The sequence below is a fragment of the Platichthys flesus genome, chromosome 20, assembly GCF_949316205.1.
Source record: "Platichthys flesus chromosome 20, fPlaFle2.1, whole genome shotgun sequence".
Lineage (NCBI taxonomy): Eukaryota > Metazoa > Chordata > Actinopteri > Pleuronectiformes > Pleuronectidae > Platichthys > Platichthys flesus.
In genome coordinates, this window is record NC_084964.1 from 10,842,508 (window position 1) to 10,857,210 (window position 14,703).

At 42.5% G+C, this 14,703-nt stretch overlaps 1 protein-coding gene across 2 annotated transcripts in view; it reads left to right on the top strand.

Annotated features, from left to right (window-relative positions):
- Positions 1-611: 611 nt before the first annotated feature.
- rab11fip3 (RAB11 family interacting protein 3 (class II)) overlaps positions 612-14,703 on the top strand; it is a 30,549-nt gene continuing 16,457 nt past the window's right edge. The window contains exons 1-3 of one of the 2 annotated variants that reach the window (XM_062413981.1): positions 612-3,501; positions 10,131-10,224; positions 13,938-14,014. In XM_062413981.1, the coding sequence (XP_062269965.1) occupies positions 1,846-3,501; positions 10,131-10,224; positions 13,938-14,014 (1,827 nt within the window). In that variant the 5' untranslated portion in view covers positions 612-1,845. The remainder of the gene's footprint in view (positions 3,502-10,130; positions 10,225-13,937; positions 14,015-14,703) is intronic. The other variant, XM_062413982.1, reaches the window with a different exon arrangement.

Consider the following 14,703-nt stretch of genomic DNA (forward strand, 5'->3'; position numbering starts at 1 on the left):
AACAAAGATTAGATTTAAAGAGAATAAATACCCTTGATATACTAAATACTATAGCTTTACACTATAATACTGTCCACTAAATTATATAATAAATTGCAGTATGGAACTTCAAATCTGGAGATGGGCAATACTGTTAAGAGTCAGGTGGGGGCGCCAACACATCACAATAGCAGCCATTACAACACTGTTTCTTCAAAATCCACACAAGTTGTCCTAATAGGATATATTGGTTTATGCTAGATTAAGAGCTATTAGAATTCAGACAAACGACCCACTTAATACAAACTATCAGTGGTGGCTGCGAGGGGGGTCACATCCACGCTGCCGATGTGCCACTGAGCAAGGCACAGACATCCGGCAGCCCCCCCCATCTGACCCTGAGCTTTCACCCCGTGTGAAGGGTTGACTCTGACACGTGTCCACAGGTGAACGCTGTGGGTCAGCACGGTTCGGCAGGTGCCAGCTGTTGATGGTGGAGCGCGGTGATACTGCGGGAGGTTTTCTACGCTTGCGTGAAACGTCAGCGGTGTGTATGCGGCTGGAGGAGGAGGAGGCGGCTGGAGGAGGAGGAGGCGGAGGATGGGTCACTGCTGATGCTGATGCGAGAGCTTTCCTAGTCTGTGATCAACATCGGTGGAGCTGCTGCCTGCGACATGACGGAGCTGTTCGGGCCGATCTAACGCACCTTTCCCCCCCCTACCGGGTCTCGACGAGGGTCCGCGGGGACGAGGCGTGTTTACGAGACGAGGAGAGCAAAGAGGGGCTCTCGCCTCGTCCCTCCTCCGGCCTGTCTTGTGACCGACACAGGTGGATTTGCGGCTGGAACACGGCATCGACATGGAGACATAGTACTGGACTGCGAAGGGAGCTGGTCGACCACGTCACTCCCCAGCTAACCAGCGGGACATTGGAGCCGACGCTCGGGTCAATTGCCCTCAGAGAGACGGGCGGCGGGGGGTTGGACCGTTCTTCGTGTTAGCTTGCTAATAGGCTAATTTCGCTAGCTAGTCGGTCCGCGGCGGTGGGATGCTCGAAGGAGGAGTTAGCGTCCGTCGCTAGCACGCGTTCATTCGAGGATACACAGCTGTTTATTAAACCACCTGGCAAAGGAGACATTTAACATTAACGCTCCGACCGGAGGTTCACTCCACTTTAACGCACAGCGCAGCTCGTCTCCTCGTCAAATGAGCTCCCCGTGAGTGAGACGAGATAATCGGCTAGGAAAGCTAATGTTGACAAACACCGGTGACTTCAATTAGCATCGTTTAGAACCGTGTGGTTGGCAGAGGTGCTGCCTCTCGTGATAACCCGCTCAGCTGGGAGAGACCTCACCCCCGGGGATTGTTAGCGGCTGCCGGGCAGAGGTGAAGCATGTTGACTCTGGATGTGCCGGAGCTCAAACACTCGGCTTCAGCCAGGAGAGGATCAGCCATGACAGAGAGGGACACACACACTTTGAAACCAGTACAACATGCGGTAAGGCCGTGAGACTAATATGACCTCTGAGTTTAGGTAACGTTCTTGTCCGCACGTGGGAGGCGACCACTGAACTTAAAACAACAAATACGACTTGTTAGTTCATTGCCTGATGTGACGTCGTTTCCAAAACAACCCGCCCTCTTTAAATCATATTAACGTATGTTACAGTTTTATGTCATCACAGCACCTGCCAACCTTTTTTAATGTTAGACAACGCTTTTTAGTAAATCCACATATTTACTTCAAGGTTCCTCTGAAAGGGTGTAGTGCCTTTTTTTTAAACATGGCATCAAAGTTAAGGAGCTGGATCTCCACAGCAGTGAGATAAGACATCACCAGCTTCTCTGAGGTGTGCCAAGGGGAATAATGGAACCGACCATGTTGTCTGGCCCTCTGGGGCACACACAGTGGGAGTCAGACCAGCCATTTCCTCTCGGATTTCACACCCTGGATTCAGACAACGGAGGCATGCTCTGTCCAAACAAGAGTGGCCAGACGGGTTTGGATTTCAGAGACAGTGACCGAGATCACACATCCCAACAAAGTGGTGAAGCCGAGGATTTCCAGGACGAGCCCGGAGTGGAGTTGGGAAACCTCATAAATATCTCTGATTTCTCTTGTGGAGATTTGCAGTTTGAGGCCGACCAATCCGCACTTTCCAAAGCTTCTCTCCATAGTTCTCGGCTCGGGGACTTGACTTCTACAGAACAAACTGAGGCAACTGATGAAATCAATGACTTTACTTTATCATGGTTATTTACTCCAGACCTCACTGATGTGGTAGGAAAGATGTCTGCCTTTGAGGAACTGAATCTGACACAGGAGGCCCCTCTGGAGGGCTCACATGCCCTCTGTAGTCAGGGCGAGCTAATAAGCTTCAGTGTACCTGACTCTCCATCGAACATTTCCATAAGGACCAACACAGGGGATCCTTTTTCGTTGGTAGAGCTCCTCAAAAGTGAACCCATGTGTCTCCCCCTGGAGTGTTCAGGTGACTTCAACCCGCTGGGTGTCAGTGAGGAGCTGGTCGACCTGTCACAGGAGGAGCAGGCGGGTCTCCCTCCCTTACAGAGCAGGGAGACATTGTCACCTGAAACCAGAGACAACAGTTTATTTCCTGATGATCAAGTGACTGATCTGCATGTAACCAGTAGCTCTACAGTTCAAAGTTTGCCGGAGAACTGCCTGCCGCCAAACCACATTAGCACACCACTGGAGTGTATCGAAGGATCTGTGCCTTTGTTGGATTTAGAGGTTCAAGATTGTGACGGCAGTTTGTTCCTGTGCGTGGCCAGTCCTGCCTCGGTTATCTGCACAGTTGCGCCTGTGCTACATTTATCAACAGAGGAGTCAGAGGTGAAACACGAAGGAGCTGCTGTAACTACAAATCTGACATCTGAGAAACAAGGTGACAATGACTCATTCGCTACGGGTTTGTCAGTGGACACTTCATCACTGACTGTGCCTCTGGCTGAAGATGCCTTCACCCAGGGTGATTTCACCAGTGAGAGTTACTCTTCGGAAAATGTTTCTGAGGATTTGAGGGTGGACAAAATTTGCTCTGAAGCCCAAAATCTGCCGAATGAGGCAATGGCTTTGGATCTGTGCTTGACTGCTGATGAGGTCCATGACGAGGAAACCTGGGACTTGAAACAACAGGAGAGTGTACAGTGTGGAAGTGTTCCTGATCCAACAACTGAACAGAGGGAAGAGGAGAGTGTGATCGACTGCCACCAGCTCGAGGAATCAGATTGTCATGAAGTAGACTCTATTGATATTTCAGTTCAGGACTTTGACAGTTCTTCTCCTCACGCTGGATGGACTAGTGATCAAAATGTGGAGACGATTTCCCTCTCTAAGATGGTGGTAGATGACTCACTGCCAATGGTTTCTGCTGTGAATACAAGGGAGGATGATGTCTCCCCGCTAAAAGATGTTTTTGATGCTTTGGACCAAGATGGAGATGGCTTTGTTCGGATTGAGGAGTTTATGGAGTTTGCTGCTGCTTATGGGGCCGATCAGGTGAGATCATTGTTTTTCTGTTGATGACACGTTTTTTGTGCAGGCAGCTGCTGGGTAATGCATGCTGAGTGAACTGCTGTGTAAAACCATATAACGCTCCATATACGTAAATGATTTACCATTGATTTGCTGCTGAAGCTCAGAGAGCTTCCTGAAAATACTTTTCTAAATTAAATCAAATGAAAATCATCTGGGTGAGGCCACTTTCTAGTATTTAAAGTTGTTTCGGATTCAAACCCCTTTGAAAGTCACTGTCGATAGAGGTGAATTTAGTAAAAAACCCAAGGTTAATCTTTACAAAGTCTGAAAATTATTATAATTTTCCAAAATGCATTTTTATGGGTTGTTCGATGCGGATATTAGAGAGTAGATATATTCTGATACAGACATATCTGCTTCTACTCAACTGATAACTATAAATATAAAGAAAACATATACAACCAAATATTTAGAAGTAAAATAAAAAATATATTTATTTTGATGTAAATATAAATGCGTCTTTCTACATTGTTAATTCAGTGAAATGTTTTTTTTTTTGGTACATATCGGACAATCTTTATCGGACAATTGTTCAACTGGTCGGGCTCTAATAGAGTGCTGTTTTGTCTAAAAAAAATTGCCCTAAGCATGACACAAAACTGTTTTATGAATTGCACCAGGTTCATATTGCTCTGGAATATGCAGTAAAGAATCCCTGTGAACATCAACCATGCATCAGTGCTGATTTCCCATGAACAACCTCTGAAGATTCAGCATGAAAGATTTGGCTAACACCATTGCATATGGTTAAAACCATGCCTGGATTAGTTTGTCATTTGTATGTGAGTGTTCAAGGGCTAGGATTTTGGATATCATGGAGATGATCCTGTCAGCCATATTGGCTTTAATAAATTCTGTCAGGCCTCAAACTCCTCCATATGTCAGATGGCAGACCACATTTGCATATCATGTGGTTTGGTGGATAATCTCTGGTGAAATGGCTGATGTGTCACACTCCCCCCATCACCCTCACCCATGTGTTGTATTTCATAGTTTGCACCAGACATTCAGCTCCTCTTTGTAACATTAGATTTTAGTCAACTGCAAGTCAAGAGAGAAGGATCCGTGACTGACAATTTGAAACCTACGAAACTAAGATCTTTGGATTATGTTCCCTTTAGGTTTGTCATTTTGACCCCAAAGTTAAACCGAAATCATCATATAAAGACTTGGGTTGATCCCGAGTCTTTGGAGATAGAGATTATTTATTAACCACAGAGATGATAATCAATATTTGAATACCATTTATGTACATTTGCAGTAAGAATAACTTAATCTCAAGGGAATGTGATGTTAATTGCAAACTTCGATGCCTTACTGTAGCTGCTCCAGTCTGCTTGTGTTCATGCCGGGCCCATCTCTGTACACACTAGCTTTCAGTGTGGATTGGCTGTTATTCATGATGTGTAACCAGTCAGTTAGAGCTGAGGGCGGGATGTTGCTCTCACAAAAGTTTGGTTAATCCCCCCCCCCGAATATATGAAAAATTAGTTTTTTCCAGTTCAACTATTGGCAAGAATGGGAGCGAGCTTCAGCAAGGGATCACACCCTTTGCAAATAACAGTAAAAGGATGGATGCAGACGGTGCTGTGACCTAACTGGTTACATAAATAAGCACAGCTGTCAAGTGTGCCCCTGTGAGCATGTTATTATATCTGTTTCAACTTATGAATCTTTATTTAAGAAGCCATGTTATGAATCTCATCACATAGTGTTTATAATCCAACATGATTGTTTCTAATGAAATATTATAAAGCTCAGTTCAGATTATTTTTGATGAACTTTGAACGAGGCCTTTTCATCCGTGCGTGGGCCCTTGTTGGCGTGCTACACACAGAGGGTGTTGCTGGCTCACTCGTGCTTTTTTTTTAATCCCTCCTCTACCAGTTCAAAGCACCTCCATTGCCCCTGAATTGTCCCATGTCTAGTCGCACATGTGTGTGGCTCCCCACCCAGGCAGGATCTTTTTGAAGGAGTAAGATCAAAATGTGTGGTTTCCTGAGTCAGAGGAACTTCATGGTTCGGCTGCCGTCCACCCAACTGCCCCTTGACCTTGTTTTGAGGGACAGATCAGGGCTTTTGTCATGTTAGTCTAATGTAAATCAATTCCCTCTGTTATTTGGCTGGGCAGCGCTAAAGCTGATACATTTACATGACACTGCGGTTTGATTTAATTTCATAGGTGTGGTCTGTTTTACTGTTATTCAGTGCTGTTTGGTTTCTCTTCCCAAGTATTGTGATTTCAGCAGTTTCCCGGCTTGTTAGAAGTTTCCTTGGGCTGCTAACCAGATTGAGCAGATTGATTACTTTTGTTTATAGCTAGGATATTTGAACTGTGGGAGCTAATTTGTGCCCGTACAAGAAACTCCTCTTAGATTCCTATTTGTGATCGGAGACCGGCAGAGGCTTTGGCACGTTTGCTTATTTTTCCCCTTCTACAATAACTAAGCAGGCAGCAGACAGACTTATCTTCAGAATTTGTGGAATGTTATATAATGCTTGGATCATCTCGGTGGATTTGGCGTCCATTAGCTGAACTCAAGGATCAGTGGGGAAAGTCAGGTCTCCTCTCAAAAGGGCTACACACACACACACATTATGATAAGGTGGCTGGTTCTCTCTTATCGTATCAGTTTAGAACACGAGGGAATGTGCCTCTCATATTTGAATAAGCCTTTACCGTCATATGTACTTGTGTTTCAGTCTTCTGGAGATAAAAGTGGTTTGAATAACCTCCATGAGTGAGTGGACCCTGGTGGTAACACAGGTCTTGCAGCAGAGTGGTTGATAAAACCACACAACAATATGTTGTGCTGATTCAAAAGGACATCAAGTTAAACCAAAAAAAACCCTATGAAGGTTAAATCATAGTTATGTAAGCCAAGCAGAGGTGGGGATAAGCTCAGGATCTTATTAGGAGGTAGCTGAAACAATATCAGACTAATAAATAATGGTCTTATTTATTATTTATTTAGTAAAATAATAAATAAGACCATAAAATAAATAATGGTCTTATTTATTTTACTATGTCTACAAGATATCTATTTTCCTTGGACATCAGTGTGGTTGACGGCCTCCGCTCTGAGTTATTCTCTACCTTTTGAAAATGTCCCAGCAAGCTGTCATAGACCAGTATTGATGAGTTATTTGCATGCATGTTCAGCTGGTGCTTGTAGCTAAGCATGCAAATGTGGGCTCCAGAATTATTTCAGGATATGACACTGTGTGCAGTCACACACACACACACAGGCACACAATCTATTGTGTGTGCTTTGAATATGAGCATCATATAATCGTCAATGAATCCTAAGAGACAAAAAACAGTTTGTCAAATGTAAAACCAATTTCCTGGATGAAGCCTATTACTCAAGACCTTCTGTTTTTTATGTGTGTAAGTACTAGTCTGCAACACGTTTTAATGATTTAGAGGAAAAAAAGTCTCAAAAGAGAAACTGCAGCCGGCATTCGTTGAGTTTGGTAATCTATCTACTGAAAGGCTCTCTCTGACCACCTTTGGTTTTGACCCTGATTCACAAAAGCGGCACTGAACTGCATTGTGGTCGAGTCTCCCCCCCGCCAGTGAACACTCCCGATCCAACTTTAGCCAGCTTTCTGCCCCTCACCCGCTGCTTTTATGTCCTGCCCCTCTAATCCACAATGGAATGCCCCATGCCCTGAAACATCCCCTCCCGGGTTCACTTGTGTGCGTGTGTTTTTAATGTTTTATATTCAATGATCATTCTGCCATTTTTTTGTCCCTGCCCTCTTTTGCGATGGTTATAATGGTTATCAGAGTTTTTATCTTTTTGATGGAGCTATTGTGAAATCCCCTCTAGGACTACTCTCACCAAAGCGTATTCTTCTCCGTGGGGTGATGCACAACAGTGGTCTGTGTGGAGGCGGTCAGGCGTGCCCCGACACTAATTAGACACAAATAGAGGAAACAGAAAAACCACAGTGCCTTCACTGCTCCACTAAGCAGAGGAACTGACAATTTTAGTTTAATGTAACCATGAGCAGTATTACATGATTTGTCATCATTGATAATGCTAAGAATTACATTTTTAACACAAAGGCTAATTTTTGAAATATGCATTAAAAAAATCGGGAAAAAAGAGTCATATAAAAGAAATATACTCTATCTAAAAATAAATCTTTCAAGTCAATTTAAAGTGGACTTTTTTGGTTTGTGAAAAGTATACACAACTAAAATGTAATGGCAAGTTGTAAGACCAATGCAAGAAAACAATACAATAGTCAGCAGGCCAACTTTTAGATATAATATAGAGAAATTATTTTCTAACATGTCTATGCTAACTACATCTATGTTATAAATAAAAAAAATTATTAACTCTTCCGTGAACATAACTTGCTCACTTGACTCCCATGATTTCTTTCAAATCATCTTACTAAGCTCATAAGTAAGACCCATACCGACCAAAGTTAAATATTGTACGTTCAACAGCACACAAAATAGGTACTGACAAACAAAACACTTAAATGGCTTCATTTTCCGAAATGTTCTCAAGTCGGGACAGTTATAAAGCTGTTTAGATGCTTTCCAGGTTCTTGGGGGGGGGGGGGATCATAAGTGAACTAAAATCAAAGTCACCTTTTAGTTTTTAGGTTAGACCTAGGAATAGCCAACAGGCTCTGCTCACAAGACCTGAGGGGCCTGGCACTGCTCTACCGTCAGATATAGGCCATGGGCAGCTTCCACAGCGTAGTCGATCCTCACTGCTCTGGTTGCTTTGGCTGTTAAGAGTCTTTATAGGTGATTTATTGTACTGTCAGTTTTTTCACTGCTGAAGCGACAACTTATACTGATTCACTGCTTATTATAATGGTTAAATAGGTATGGCAACAGATGCTCAGTGAATTCCCCAGTCACCACTCAGTTCTCTCACTTCGCTCTGCAGAGGTGTTTCGGAATCGCTGAATAAAATGTATTTCCTGTGAACTGTGATGGCCCTCTGTCAGGAGAAACGCTGCTTCTTCTTCCCCAGCTCGTCTTCATCCTACAGAGTGCAGAGCAAATCTACTGTCTGGAGATGTTTTGCAAAGATGGGAGTTGGGCTGTGACTTGATTGTCACATGCTAAACTTAACATTGCCATGTTAACCACCATTCAGAAGGACCGGCCGCTGCCCTCCTCTCACTAAATACAGCTGGGTTTATCTCACCAAAACCCAGATCATAAGTCACAGGGGTTTTCAGAATGAGCATTAGGAGTTTCAGCCCTCTTGAGATGGAGCTCAGTGTTGCTAAGCAGATCATCTTGTTTTTATGTGTAACCGATATAAAGAAACTGTAGAAAAGAGAGGCCGCACAGTGCGCGCACACACACAATGAACATTTCTGTCAAATGACCACGTTTGCATTGTGCGCTTACTTTCTCAAGGAATAAGTGGGCTGAGACCACAGAAACCTCACCCCACATGCTCTCAGGCTCCCTCCCAGCCAATTTCGTCAGTGATACACGCCTGAAATTATGGCTTAGTGTAATTTTGGGATGAACAACCTTTGACTTGGGGTATTATTTGTGTAAATAGGTTTTGATTGCTTGGTGCCACCAAAGATCATGTAGATGCCCCCACATATCTAAGGTTTCCTAGGTTAGGGCTCAGGATCCCAGCTAACTATTTGTACCTCTTTGACATCGAAATAAGCAGGTACGTGCTGGAAACCCGCTAAAAGATGTAAAAACAACCGAGGAGAGGGTTACTGGCCAAGTTAGAGCATTCACCTTGCCTCACTGCAAATCAGAGCCGGAGTCGATTAAGATCCGTGCCTACTGAAGAGTCATTCGACCCTGGAGTGAATACCAATTGAAGCCTTTCCCATTGCAGACAAAAAGCCATATGTTGGTGGGTGTTGATGAGTTGGTTCACCAGTGGAAAATGTGCTTCAGTAAGCATTAACGGGGCAAATATGCCAATGAATCCACACAGGTGAAGGCTCTCTGAGTACAGATCAGATTAGATCTAATTTCACATCCATTAAGAGCCAATTCTCAATAAAATAATAAAGTTGATCCAAGGTGCATTGTTATTTTTTTATTCCCTGGATCATGTCGTTACTCACTTATTCCCTTGTTGCCAGGTTACTGCCAGGACTGTAGCGATATACTACATGTTGGTGCACTTACGTAACCCAGAATCTCTATAACATTTCTCTTGTTTTTCTTATGGTTGTCTCATCACACAAAGTATATAGTACCCTGACTAAGCTTTAAAATCCTTGTAAACACACTATTGCCCTGCATCCAATAAAGTCAGAAACACTTGACATCTGCAAAAGCTGTTTTCCTCAAGAGGTCAGATGTGTTTTATTGGTGACTTCTGTAATCAAAATATCCTTGAAGTTTATGTTCTGCAGTTGAACCATCATGTGAATGAAGTCACTGTAAGACTTAGTTCTCAGTAGTTCCTTGTGGTTTACGCTTAGAATTAAATGCTGCTTTGTTCCCCTGTCCGCGGTTTGCCTTTCCACTGGAGTCAGTATGCAAACATTGAAGCAAAGTCATTTATTATTTTATTAAACCTATTTTTTTTTCCTGCTTTGAATGTTGCGTTTCTTTTATCTTTCAGGTGAAGGATCTGACCAAGTTTTTGGATCCCAGTGGTCTTGGGGTGATCAGCTTTGAAGACTTTCATCGGGGGATTTCTGCAATAAGCAACGGAGGTAAATCATCATGCACCCATTTGCACTGTAAGAGTGTCCAAACTTTACATTTCTGTCACACTTGGTAAGGAGCCCTCCTCCATTTATTGTTCTTGACCCTTTGTCACCTTTTCGTGGACTCAATCGAACTGTTGTCTGCAGATTCGTCATTTCATGATTTGTAAAAACCTTTTATAGAAGCTCACCTGTCGTTAACCTAATTCAAACTGCCTCAGAAGCAGTTTATTGCACCTGCATTTATTCTCCAGCATCTGGCCACATCTCTACATTCCCCATGTCGCCAAATATTGTTGTCAACACAGTATGTTCACATTCAACCCTCCGCTGAGGTGAAGGATTTTGAAAGGAAAGATGAAGACTGACCTAATTCTTTGTAACTAGACTCAATATGCTGTTATTCATTCTTTAACCATTTTGCTGCCCCCCTGTTCCACTTTGCAAGCTATTAAAAAACGTCTGCAAGTTGTAAGGAAGCCTATAACTATTTCTCTCTCTTCAGTTATTTCACCAGCTTCCTCAGGCCCAATCTTAACTGTCAGTCTCATCCAACTCTTGAATTGACTTTGAATTTAGACAATGTTCTATGGTCACAACAGTTAGGCTACACAATGGATCTGCAGTTTACAGCACACACCGGCTGTGTTGACAAACTGTACAGGATGTGGTGATGTCACCGCAGTAGTGCATGTTTGCCTCAATCCACCCAGTTTATTGATTTGTGAAACTCTTACCCGAGGCTTTCTGGGTTGCTCAGCTCCAGTTTCTCAGACCATTAATAAGTCATGCACTGGAAAGCATGAGATGCACAGACACGTGGGCTGATTGGCGAGGACTTGGAGCAGTGGCATAGGGATGGGGTTTTGGAGGGAGAGTCCTATTCACCTCAATTATTTACTCTCCTCTCTCTGCCCTATCCTTTCTGTTTCTCTCCTTTTGGTCACCACAACAACGGTGTGTTGTCAGATTGATGAAACACAAACATGGCACCTATGTAATGGCAAATATTTACTAGTTTGTCACACAAGATTCATTTATATGCTGTATATCCCTTTACATGCTCTGTAACCCATTACACAGAATTGAAAAATAATTGTGAAAAAATAAATGTGAAATAATTGGTCAATTAACATCCTCCTCACTATGCATTAATTGTAGTCGATGTGTTCAGATACCATTGTCCCCTTCCCAATTACGATTAAGATGAGCATTTTAAGAAATAATAACTTATACAATGTTTTCAAAAGTTGTGTGCTACTACCCCTGTATATAAGTGATGATTGCTATGATTGGTGTATGGCCTTGCTCAGGTTGAAATACATACAGAGAATAAATGACAGAACATATTTTAGTTTCTAGTTATGTCATTAAATAAATATAATAGCTTGAAACTGATGTTTTGTACACCGTACACATCAACATTTTACTTGTGGGAATTTCCAACGTCTAATATTGCTGACATTTGGGCTAGCTCGGCTTAACGCTACACTACTGGAGATCACTTCTAAATTGCAGTTTTATCTGGGTTAATATAATTTACTTTAAAGATGTAGTATCCGGTCGGTAAATAGATTCACATACTCGCCTATAGACCCGGCATTATCAGCAGTATCGGAGTCATGTCTGATGCTGGTATTTGTTTAGAAACATCTCTTATGTCTACACTATCCACTAATTGTAGTTTTGTAGTCATGAGACCAAAGTCGGTTTGTTTTTGGTGGCTGTTTTGCCTAATGCTTAATTAATGCCATGGGTCAGATCCTGCCTGGCATCATTGTCCAATTTGTGTGTCACTCTGTCTGTCACTGTCCCATCTAGAGTATGCTCAGTGCAAATACATTTCCTACTGCTAGTTTCACAATCGTATGGAAATCAGGCCCAGACTGTAACTCAGTCTCTCACAAGCTGCTGACAGAATTACTGCTCATAAAGGCAGCAAACACTTTTTTACACTCCTGTCAGCTGAGCTATCGATCCACTTGGTCCACGTCATTATCTTTACCATTCTGCCTTCACCTCCTCTTTGATCAGGGTATAAAACCTTTTCCACCAGCTCAGAAGCCGCTGTCTAGTTTCAATATGAACTCAACGCACTCCACCTTCTCCTTGTTTGTTCCACTTTGGCATAATTTTCTCGTGAAAGGCTACATTTTAATAAAGACGTGCCTGCCAGCTATGGAAATGCCTTGTCCCCTGTAGAGGCTCTGGTATGTCTGGAACCAAAAAACAGTAGTTGGTCTAGAAAAATCCATGTCCTCTGCTATTTGTGCTGTATGCCAGGGAGGCTGCAGGTGTGTGGCTCTAACAGAGGCCAGCTTCTCCGGCATTTCTCATAAATGGCTTGCAATGTGTGTCCCAGAGCAACGAGTTAAATAAAACTCAGGGGAACAAAAACCCTTGGGTCTGCTGGCAGCTTTGGAGACCACAGTTTGTGTTCCATTCTCTCACTATGGTGCTATTCACAGCTCTGTTTACTAGATACAGGAGCTGAAGTGGCTGATGGGACTCCATCTTGTTGGTCTGTCTCAGGTTACACTGCTCGTTTGTAGCTGCTTTCAAAGGAAGCCTGTTTTGACACAGACATTGTATATGGGTTGTCCTGTTTATTGTTTTATTTTGCCCATATCCCTCAAATGTTACTTTCTGAAGGCCTTGAATTGCAGAGTGTAAAAGTTACATAATGTTTGCTGTCACATCACGCGCAGCTTGCTGACTGTAAATATGTCGGAAAGGCACCTGGGACACAGATCCTTGATTGTGCTGATTGCATACTTAGGTAAACACATTGGAGGCAAAGAGGTGTGTTCTACATTGTTAATGGAGTAGTATTTGTCTCCAAAATAAAGAGACAAAAGGCTTTTCTTTTCCATCGAGGTCAAATACATCTTTTTTATGTTAAGAAAATGTAATATAAATTTGAAAAATATACTTAAACATGGCAAACCGTTTTTAACTTAAAATATTTGTATTGAGTCAGATCACAGCTAGAACACTCCGAGGTCATTCTTCGATTATATTCACCAGCACCTCAGTTAATATGGTGAAGAGAGTTCATCTGAGTCCCATTGTAGACCTTCTTTGAGTTTGGAAGACATTTAAATGAACATTATAGGAGAAAATACGTTTTCTATGACATTATGCAGTAATGTTTTGCAGAAAAGAATGGTCAGGAACTCAAGTTAATTGCACAAATTTGATTTGATTAAGAAAAATGTATGTGAATTTTCAAGCATGCACTATGTTCTGGATTACTGGAGTTTTATTATTTAAACGATGGTGCATATGTTAGTAGAAAATGTAAGACTAGTTTTGCCTGTACAATCGATGCTAATTCATAAACCCGCGACACCTTAACTCATTCATGCTGTTTATTTGTTCATGGACACTGGTACTATACACGGGGAAATTTAAAAAGCTGAATTTAAGTATACCAAACCCTTTTTCAGAAATCTAAGTGAACATAAGATTGTGTTTATTGTGAGCAACTTCACATGAACTTAGCATACTTTGCAAAAGAATGTGAGAAGTGTGTAATTTTAAATACTATGCGCGTGGTATACTGGAACTGGAACCGTAAAAAAAGTTAAATGCACTCTTCAATTTATATTGTTTGCATAGACATTGCACTAACCAACCTTGTGTTTGTCGAGTTTCCTTTGCTGTTTGACTTTGTGTTTGTTGACATTAAACCTGTCTTTTCGCTCTCATATCTGCAGGTCCAGAGCCACAGCTCTACAATGTAAACTACAGTCCAGGCGATGGAGCGGTGGGCTGTCCAGAGGAATATGATGAGGTGAGGTGCCACTCAGGAGGCTAAGCCCCCCCCCCCTTTCGTTGTGTATGTGGTCCAGTTGTTTTGTGTTCAGCTCCTACTGGTGCACACAACAGCCCAGTGTGAAGGTTACACGCTGAACTCCACGTGCACTCTCACTCTTCCCACTGTAATTCAGCGAGTGGCTTGCAGAGCTATCATTACCACTCTGTGGATGTTCCACCAACTGAACACCCTGGTTTGGCTGATACTAAATAGCATCTGGCACGCTAGGTTTTTGAGTATCCCTTGACAAATATTGGATCAGCTGGAATGTGCTAGGTTTTTCAATGTGTGTGTGTATGTGGACTTTTGTTTTTACAGTTGTGGTTAGCATATGTGGAATTCCTGTCTCCTCTTGTGCACGCAACTTGTATATTTAACCATCATTGTTGCTGGCCTCTGCAAAACTGAATCGTTTCTGCTATTGTGTGCACTTCAAGCACTGCTGCCCAGTGCTGTGTATTGCACTGTTTTAGCACCCTCTCTTGGTTTAGTTGACCAATGCAGGTCTGTGTACTTGGTGCAAATGGATAACATGAAGGAAGCCTTTTTTACAAGGTGTTTGACATACAAAAAATTTACCTTTCTTATATTATAATTGATAAAGCACCTTCAAGTTGTGTATGAAGATTCATATGGTAGGCATTAAATGCTGTATTTTCTTAAAT